Genomic DNA, 10000 nt, shown 5'->3' with positions numbered 1-10000 from the left:
TATTGTTATTATTATTATTACCATTATAATAGTAACACACAAACACATACATGCGCACATCCATACAAAACACACACACACACACACACACACACACACACACACACACACACACACACACACACACACACACACACACACACACACACGTCCTCCGACAACCATAAACAAATAAAACTAACAAATAACATGTCCAAAAATACATAAGAACAATGCTCAAATATGCAATATTAGTGTGCAATGACACTTTACTAACACTTGTCTACTACGGACGGTGACAATGAAGCAATGAGTGATTTAGGAAGAATAAAAATAATTCTTTAATAATATTTTGGTATTAAATATCTCATTTTTTATTATCTGTTTTATTGTTAGTATTGTTATTATTATTGTTATTAATATCGTCTCTTTTTTTATTAGTTGAATGTTTGGCGAAAGGGAAGGAGAATATAAACATATACGATAATGAGGTAAAGAGGAGAGAAAACATAGTAAAGGAATGAGAGAAGGAAATGGATAAGAGGAAGGAGAACAAGAAGAAGATGAAGAAGTAGCATACGAAAAAAAAAGATAGAAAAAATGAAGAAGAAGAAAAAAAAGGAAAAAAATAACGAAAAGAAATGAAGAAGCATAGAAGAAGAAAAAGAAGAAGAAGAAGAAGAGGAAAAGAGAACGAGAGAGAGAAAGAAAAAAATAGAAACGGGAGATGATAAACAAAAAATCAGAAAAAATAGAGAAAAAGACGAAAGAAAGAATAAACGAAAGATAACGAAAGAAGAATCACAGAAAATCATAAAAAATATAAGGCTCTGAAAACCGTGACCGAGAGCCTCGTCCGGAGACTGGCCAAACAGAACTCAGTATAACGGAAGGCAGTTCTACAACGATCTGCATTTGCGGTGAAGGTGACTATAATTACACGTCAATTTGGCTACTTGCTACTCCAACTGAGGAGACTAAGTTGCATTACTCTTTAAATCTTTGCTGTTTTACTGTGGGCTGTGCTTGGCTGCTGTGGGGGTGGGGTGGGGGGTGGGGGTGGGGGTTGAGGGGGGTTGTATGTGTATGGGCGGGTTTGTGTGTTGGTGGAGGGGGTTGTGTGTGTGTGTGTGTGTGTGTATGTGTGTGTGTGTGTGTGTGTGTGTGTGTGTGTGTGTGTGTGTGTGTGTGTGTGTGTGTGTGTGTGTGTGTGTGTGTGTGTGTGTGTGTGTGTGTGTGTGTGTGTGTGTGTGTGTGTGTGTGTGTGTGTGTGTGTGTGTGTGTGTATGTATGTATGTATGTATGTATATTCGTAAGATAAAGACACATGTATACATTTACATTTAGCCTTAGACCTAGAAAAAATAATAATAATACATAAATAAAAACGAGACGGACAAACAGAAAGCAAAAGTTATAATGGAATAGTCTCACCGTCAGGAGAGTCAGCACATATCCGGTAAAATCAAACGGTTATTTATCAAATTCAAACTGAAACTGCTTCTCGAGATACGCTCGTGGCCGCGGTCCAGTACATTCCATCCGGCATAGTTAATTATGTAAGATAATAAAACAATAGGCTATAGTGAAAGGGGTGGGGTGTGGGGGGGAGTGAAGAGGGGGGAAGGGGGTGAAGAGAGAGAAGGGTAGGGGGTAGAAGGGAGGAGGGAGTGATGAGGGAGGAGGGGAGGAGGGGAGGAGGGGGGGAGGGGGTGAAGAGGGAGGAGGGGAGGAGGGGGTAGGAGGGAGGGGAAGACTAGGGGGGAGGGGAGGTTAACGCCTGTGCTGTGATCACTCAACCATATTGCTCACTAACCCTCGCACTCAAAAGCTGACAGACAGACACGCAAAATAATATTACTTCTCCCTCCCCGCGCCCTTTTCCCAACCCAAACCCGTTTTCTCTCTCACTCTTCTTAAGTAACCCCTTCTCTCTCTCTCTATCTCCTTCTCCCCATTACATTTTCGTCTAGCCTTGGTGACTCATATGAAAATGTCTTAGGCCTACGTGAATTTATAAGCAGATAGGCCTACGCTCTAAGCAGAAGCAGACACGTACGTAGCGCGGCCTTCGCACGATACCCCTATCTTTTAAAGTAGGTTATAAGCCAGGGGTCTCTGCCGGACGGACATCACGCGGGGCTAAAAACGTTCGTCTCATAACACGTCTAGCGAATGTGTCGAGTCTCGTGGCGATCGGCGTCGGTTCTGATATAAATTAGTATTTAACTTTTCCTTTTCTTTGTGTTGTTAGCGTTCATTGTCGTCTTCGTTTTGTAATGCGTTTGTTCCCTAATTGTTTTGTTTGTTGTTGGTTCCTTGTTCCATTCATCGGGTGGTTTTGTTGCCTTATCTTTTCTGTTGTCTCTCTCTCTCTCTCTCTCTCTCTCTCTCTCTCTATATATATATATATATATATATATATATATATACATAGATATATCTTTCTCTCTCTTTGTTAGTCGTAGAAAGGTATAAAGGCAATTTGAATGACTGAAAGAGAGAGAGAAAACGAAAAGTTAAAGATAAAGACTGAAAGAAATCAAAAGAACAGAGAAAAAAAAAGAGAAATTCACAAGACTGCGTAGGAGGAACACGAAAAATTCAGGTGGACGAAGAGACAATGGAAGAAATGCTCTCTGCTAGGCCTATGTTGTGTAGGGGGGGGGGTGAAGGGGGAAGAGGAGGTGGGGGGGAAAGTGAAAGGGTTGAGAGCGAGAGGCCACTGGTATGCACCGACGAACGAACGAACACGAGCGCTTAGGCCTTCGAAATGCAATTTTTTTCCTTTTTTTTATTTTCTTTATTTTCTTTGTTGTTCTATTTTTAGCTCGTCCTCGGGAGTTGTATATACAAGTGTTGTTGTTTCTGTTGTTTGTTTGGTGGGCGTTCATCCTGCTTATAAATATTTTGATAAATGAGAATCGGAAGAAAAGTGATAATAATCGTACGGACAAGGAAATATAGTAAGGATTACAACTATAGTAATAGAATTCATTATAAAGATTACTTTTAACACCTTCACCATAAACATTACAACAAATCACAAATTAATTTAACTATGAACAGCAACGTAACTATCATCATTATCGCATCATTACATTCACCTTCATTTACACTTAAGGTCCCTTCGAAACTAGTTTACGCGCCAAACATAAACAACAAACATAAACAACAACAACAAAAAATATACCAAGGGCGTTGTGATAGTGTTACTTGCCAAGGTTTTGTGGAGGGGAAGGGGGGGGTACGCAAAGGGGGGAGGGGAGGGAAGAGGGGAGAAGGGGGTGTGAGGAGAGAGAGGGGGTAAGGGAGAGGAAGAAAAGGGGAAAGGGGTAGAGGGAGGGAAAGGGAAGTATGATGAGAAATTTGGAAATGAGGAGAGGGAGAGGAAGCCAAACAGAGAAAGGAAGACAAAGGAAAAGAAAAAATATGAAAGAGAGAGAGAGAGAGAGAGAGAGAGAGAGAGAGAGAGATTTGATTTGATTTAAAGAGAGAGAGAGAGAGAGAGATTTGATTTGATTTTAGAGAGAGAGAGAGAGATTTGATTTGATTTGATTTGAGAGAGAGAGAGAGAGAGAGAGAGAGAGAGAGAGAGAGAGAGAGAGAGAGAGAGAGAGAGAGATGATTGATTGAGAGAGAGAGAGAGAGAGAGAGATTTGATTTGATTTTAGAGAGAGAGAGAGAGAGAGAGAGAGAGAGAGAGAGAGAGAGAGAGAGAGAGAGACAGACAGAAACAGAGACAGAGACAGAGACAGACAGACAGACAGACAGACAGACAGACAGACAGACAGACCGACAGACAGACAGATAGGTAAGGAAAGAGAATAAAGAACAAAACATACAGAGGGAAAAAACACGTAGAGAGTGAGGGAGACATGCATGCGCGCCCTCATTTCAAACGAAGGGAAAGGGTTAATGAGAATATGCCATAGGCCTATCGCGCGATACGAAAATATAGGCCACAGGCGAGAGGCAGTGACTGGCACGAATTCACCCACTTAAAACGGGTCTTAGTCAGCATACATGCACCACAGAGGGCCAAGAATACGAGCCAGTACTATTTAGGTGTGGAGCAGTCTGTCTGCGTGTCTGTCTGTCGAGCTGTCTGTCGAGCTGTCTGTCGAGCTGTCTGTCTACGTATTTATCTGTCGAGTTATCTGTCTGCGTGTCTGTTTGTTCGTTTGTCTAGATTTCCGTTCGTGTGTCTGTCTATCAGTAAGTTTATTGTAAAGTATATATACGATGAAGAAATTTTATTTTCAGAGCTTATGTGTCTTACTTGATTATTCTGTCTGTTTGTCCATTTACGTGTCTGACATCTGGCTGTCTGTCTATCTGTCTTTCTGCCTGTCTGCCTGCATGTTTGTCTGTCTGTCTGTCTGTCTGTCTGTCTGTCTGTCTGTCTGTCTGTCTGTTTGTCTGTCTGTCTGTCTGTCTGTCTGTCTGTCTGTCTGTCTGTCTGTCTGTCTGTCTGCCTGCCTGCCTGGATGCCTGCCTGTCTACCCATCTGCTTGTCTGTCTGCCAGCCTACCTGGTGCACCTACAACCGCATTTCCACAGGGACGAGACGCGGCTCACGGAGCAGCATCGGAGACGAGAAGCGTTACTCTTTGTCTATAGGCCTACGTCGCCTGAAGAGCGGATATGCGCCTAGGCCTACAGTCTCTCTCCCAGGCCGGAGTGAAAGGGTTAGAACGATCGTAATACAGGGAGGTTTTCACTGCGGGCGAGCTAACAAAGGAGCATGACTGGACATTAACTGACTCGGGTCCTGGTGTTAATTTTTTTTTTTTTTTTTCATCTTGTTCTCTCTCTCTCTCTCTCTCTCTCTCTCTCTCTCTCTCTCTCTCTCTCTCTCTCTCTCTCTCTCTCTCTCTCTCTCTCTCTCTCTCTCTCTCTCTCTCTCTCTCTCTCTCTCTCTCTCTCTCTCTCTCTCTAGCTGTTTCTTGAGCGTTGTCCCTCTCTGTCTGTTTGCCTGTGTTTCTTTCTTTTTTTCTCTCTCTCTCTCTCGTTCTCCCCCTCTCTCTCTTTCTCCCTCTTTCTCTCTTCCTCCCTCTCCACTCACTCTGACTTTACCCTCCCCCTCCAACTTCCCCTCCCTATCCTCTTTCTCACTTCCTCTCCTCTCCCTCTCTAGTTATGTTCAGTATTTCAGTGTGACACCGGAAATGAGCGCCTGATTCTCGTGACCAGTCGTACAGTGGCAAGAGATGGTGAGTAAGTCGCTGAAGGTGAGAGAAAGGTACGTGCGAGGTGGTGAGTGAGTCGCTGAAGGTGAGAGAAAGGTACGTGCGAGATGGTGAGTGAGTCGCTAAAGGTGAGAGAAAGGTACGTGCGAGATGGTGAGTGAGTCGCTAAAGGTGAGAGAAAGGTACGTGCGAGATGGTGAGTGAGTCGCTGAAGGTGAGAGAAAGGTACGTGCGAGATGCTGAGCTACGGCGATAAAAGCATTTCCGACGGATATGTGCACATCGATACGCATACATACAGCATTCATTACATACATACTGGCACACGCGCACACACACACACACACACACACACACACACACACACACACACACACACACACACACACACAAACACACACACGTACGCTCACACACACACTCGAAAACAAACTAAGACGCTAATAAATATATTTATACACCCATAAGCAATAAATGAGGGAAGAGGAAAGAGGGAAGAAAAAAGGAAGTACAAAGGAGAGGGAGAGAGAGAGAGAGAGAGAGAGAGAGAGAGAGAGAGAGAGAGAGAGAGAGAGAGAGAGAGAGAGAGAGAAAGCGAAAGTGGAAGAGAAAAAGAAAAAGAAAGAGAAAGAGAAAGAGAAAGGGAGAGAGAGAGAGCGAAGTCCCTCCCCTCCCCTCCCCTTCCCTCCCTACCCTCCCCCCCCACCCCTCAACCACGCTAATGAAACCGTCCCAATGAAATTAATTCCCGGAACGATGCAACGCAGTAAATAGCGCGCTTAATATCAACTTGATGTTCCGAACGACCAAACATACATCTCTTTAAAAGGCAGACGAGCCAAATAAGATGGTTAGAGGGTTGCCAAGACAGGTAATTACAGGCCCAGTTATTTGCACTGGTAATTGCCCCGAGCAGTTGCCGCTGAGTATGGGTGGGATGCATGCATAATTGCAAAGGGAGATCCAGAGGCAACGGCTAACCGTGCGCTACTTATCATACCAGCGGGATAGAATCGGGTGTGAATTCTAATTTCAGTTTTGATTTTGTTTTTCTTCTTTTTCTTTATCTGAATCATTATGTTTTTTTTTTTTTTATTATCTCATTCTTACGTCTCTTTTGTTTTTATTTGTCTTTTTTTTCAATTCTTCCCATTTTCTTTATCTTTCGAAATTCTTTTCCTTCTCTCCTTTCTATCTCTCCTTTTCTTCGCCTTCCGTTCCCCATTCTTGAACTGACGCCTAGCAATACAAATAAAAATAATAAATAAAGAAAGAAAAACAGAAAAATCAACACCTAAATCAAACAAGATCACAAAAAGTTGAAATAAAAATGTCTTTCTCGATTTTCCTTCCGCCTCGGGTTCCCTCGCTCTCGCTTTCCAGCGCAGGTTACAGCGGGGTGGCGTAATGCTCAAGACCGCGTGGCACTGTGTCTGTGGCTCTCTATTGCGACACACCTGTGGCACTGAGCACGAGCGAGGCATCCCCCCCCCCCCCAACGTCCCTCGTTAAATCGGTTTCCTTTGCGTTTTTTCTCACTTTTATATAAATACAGAGGGAGTTATTTTTACATATAGATGGGTGTTTATACATAGTTATGTCTGGCCCTTATCTATCCATTTCTCTGTTTATACATCTGTGTGTCTGTCTATCTGCATATCTATCATTCTCTCTCTCTCTCTCTCTCTCTCTCTATATATATATATATATATATATATATATATATATATATATGTATGTATAGCTATCTATCCCTCCCCCATCCCTCCCCCCCTTCCTCCTCTCCCTCCCTCCTTCCCTTCCCCTCTCTTCCTCCTCCCCTCCTTCTCTTTCTTTCCCTCCCTCCTTCCCTCCTTCCATCCCTCCACACACACAAACGCCCCCCCCCCCCCCTTATGCACACGACCCCTACCGAGCACAGAGTCGTATCCGCATCCACCTCGCCTCTCGTCCCCCGTTCTTTCCTTGGACGTCCTCTGTTCGAAAGGCATCCCGGGAGCTCTCGACGAAGACACTGACGAAGGTGCACCTCCAGCCACGAAAGGATTAAGTACACTGTAAGCGCGGGCGGCGGCGGCGGCGGCGGCGGCGGCGACGGGGGGAGGGGAGGGGGAGGAGGAGGGTGATGCAGGCCAGAGTGATATTGACTTCCGGTGGCCGGTCGGGCAGACTCGCCCCGCTGATGGATGCTTGAGGTCGTGCTGTGTCTTTTTTTGAGTAGGGGGGGGGGTGTCTGTCTGTAAATGAGTTTTCTGTCTTTGTGGCTCTCGCTGTCTATTTGTCTGTTTTTTTTCTCTTATTTCTCTCTCCCTTTCCCTACTGTATATCTCGCTTTCACTATCTATTTATCTCTCTCTACTTAATTATCGATCTATCTATCGATCTATCTATCTATCTATCTATCTATCTATCTATCAACCTCAAAAGTACATCAAGGAGAAAAAAAAAAGGAAAAGAATAAACGAGAAATGGAAAAAAGCGAGAAAGAAAAGAAACGAGAAAGAGAGAAAAAGACGATAAAAAGAAGAAAAAAAAAGCGAAAAAGAGAAAAAGCCAAAATGTGAAAAAGAGAAAAAGTTAAAAAAACGATAAAGAATAAAAGTGATAAAGAGGAGAAGCGACGAAAAGGAAAAGGAGAATGAAAGGGAGACGAGAGAAGGGAGCATGACGGAAGGAGAGTGGAATGTTGCAATGTTGCCTTCGCCCGGCCGGTGCAGTCTGATAACACGGTATAAATCAACAAAGAACTTAGCAGCTCTTCGTGTGTGTCACTGGCATATCCTTCTCGTTTGTCTGATCTCTGCCAGTGCGTTTGATTGTTTGTCAGTCGCTCGGTTAGAGGATTTCTATTGCGTGCTTGATTATTTTTCTTTATTTTTTTCTCTATTTCTGTATTTGAATTTTTCTTATTTTTTTTCTCTTTCACTCTTTTTTTCTCTTGTTCTCTTTCTCTTTCTCTTTCTCTTTCTCTTTCTCATGCTTTTGTTCTTGTTATCTTTTTTTCTTTCTCTTTTTCTCTCTCTCTCTCTGTCTTTCTCTCTCTCTCTCTCTCTTCTCTCCCTACTTCCCTACTTCCCTACTTTACTCCTTCCCTCATTCCCTTTCTCTCTCCAACTCCCTTCTTCCTTCTCTCCCGCCCTCCCTCTCTCCCTCCCTCCCTCCCTCCCTCCCTCCCTCCCTCCCTCCCTCCCTCCCTTCCTCCCTTCCTCCCTCTCTCCCTCCCTCCCTCCCTCTCTCTCTCCCTCCCTCCCTCTCTCTCTCTCTCCCTCCCTCCCTCTCTCTCTCCCTCCCGCCCTCCCAGGAAATGGTTCGTGAACAGCCCTCTCGTCTCCTCCCGTTTAAGGACTGGTGTGCAGCCATTGCCCTACAGTCTCCAGGAATTACATACAATTATACCTTCTAAAACGAACTATAAATTATTCAAAGTTGTATTTCGATTCGGTGTTATTTTGTCTTGACGAGGATAATTGCACTTCTCAAAGGTAGGTATTTATATCGATCTCTTGTAAGGAAGCATAAAGCAAACGGGGAGATGATATATATATATTTTTTTCCTCTTGTGGAATTTGATTCTCTTGCGATCTATCAGTGAAATGGATAGCCACCTCCACGTTACAATTTTATATTGATCTTTCTATGTATCAGTCTATCTATCTATATTTTAGTATCAACTACAAAGATTTTTAAAATTAATCCCCCCCCCCCCAGTTAACATGTATATACATATATATATCAGTATTTTTCCCTCAAAACTGAATAACTTTTGACTGCGTATATCTGTGAGTCTACAGTTGTAGGGGATGTATAGATGTAGAGGTTTCAGCTCCCTTATCAAACAGTTTCCGCTCCGTCATGGCACTTTTTCGTCTATATCTCTCCTTCTTTCGTTTATACAGCCATTATAATATAGGCGGATGTGAACGAAAAAAGAGCTCGCTGCAAGTCGTTCGATGCATGCAAAGACGCAAAAGGATGCAAAAAAGGGAAAAACAGAGAGAGAGAAAAGATGCAAAAGTTTCAAATCGTATTTACTTCTTTCTTTCTTTGCTATCTCTCTATCTTTATTATTTTTTTCTTTTCTTTTGTTTGAATTATATCTATATCAGGTGCATGTTAGTAACCAACCCTCGGCCGCACATCCTGCCCGTCTGATAAGCTGACACGGGCGGTTGCTAACGTTTGCTTCCAGATGACAACGGTTTACGCCAACAGCTTACTTACTCACTGATCATGAACAGAATACGAAAAGCTAAATTTAAAAAAATATATATACATAAAAAAAATATGAAGGCATCCTCGGTCTCGTTTGAAAAAAAAAATCCTCCTAATAACAGCCTATTTACTGCATTTTCCTTTTCGTCTTCTTTCTTTTTTTTCTTGTTCTTATTTTGCCCGCAGCTGCCGAAACACTACACGCTTGGATGGCTACGCAGTTGCCTCGCCGAGAGTGTGCTGGTCGAGTTGAGCACGCGTTGCACATATTATCGTCGCGTATAATAAACACACACACACACACACACACACACACACACACACACACACACACACACACACACACACACACACACACACACACACACACACATATATATACATATATATATATGGTAGAAAAACCCACAATGTAAAACTAGATTTATTGAAAGTCTCACTTTTAATAAATCTAATCTAGTTTTACATTGTGGGTTTTTCTACCATAGTATCAACACGGTAGAGTGTTTTCATATATATATATATATGTATAATTTATTTTATATAATACATACATGTGTATATATGTATGTATGTATATATATATATATATATATATATATATATATATATATATA

At 42.7% G+C, this 10000-nt stretch overlaps 1 protein-coding gene across 5 annotated transcripts in view; it reads right to left on the bottom strand.

Moving 5' to 3' along the window:
- The window catches only part of LOC125039115 (protein bric-a-brac 1-like), an 80189-nt gene that overhangs the window by 36143 nt on the left and 34046 nt on the right, over window positions 1-10000 (bottom strand). The window contains exon 1 of one of the 5 annotated variants that reach the window (XM_047632854.1): window positions 7084-7418. The exons of the other annotated variants lie outside the window; for them this stretch is intronic. Within the exon in view, the coding sequence (XP_047488810.1) occupies window positions 7084-7162 (79 nt within the window). The 5' untranslated portion in view covers window positions 7163-7418. Of the gene's footprint in view, window positions 1-7083; window positions 7419-10000 lie in introns of those variants that run through there. 5 annotated transcript variants of the gene reach the window in all.

The sequence above is a fragment of the Penaeus chinensis genome, chromosome 26 (genome assembly GCF_019202785.1).
Source record: "Penaeus chinensis breed Huanghai No. 1 chromosome 26, ASM1920278v2, whole genome shotgun sequence".
NCBI classification, from domain to species: Eukaryota; Metazoa; Arthropoda; class Malacostraca; order Decapoda; family Penaeidae; genus Penaeus; species Penaeus chinensis.
The sequence above is the reverse complement of the archived record's forward strand: the minus strand, read 5'-3'. Positions and strand labels throughout refer to the sequence as shown.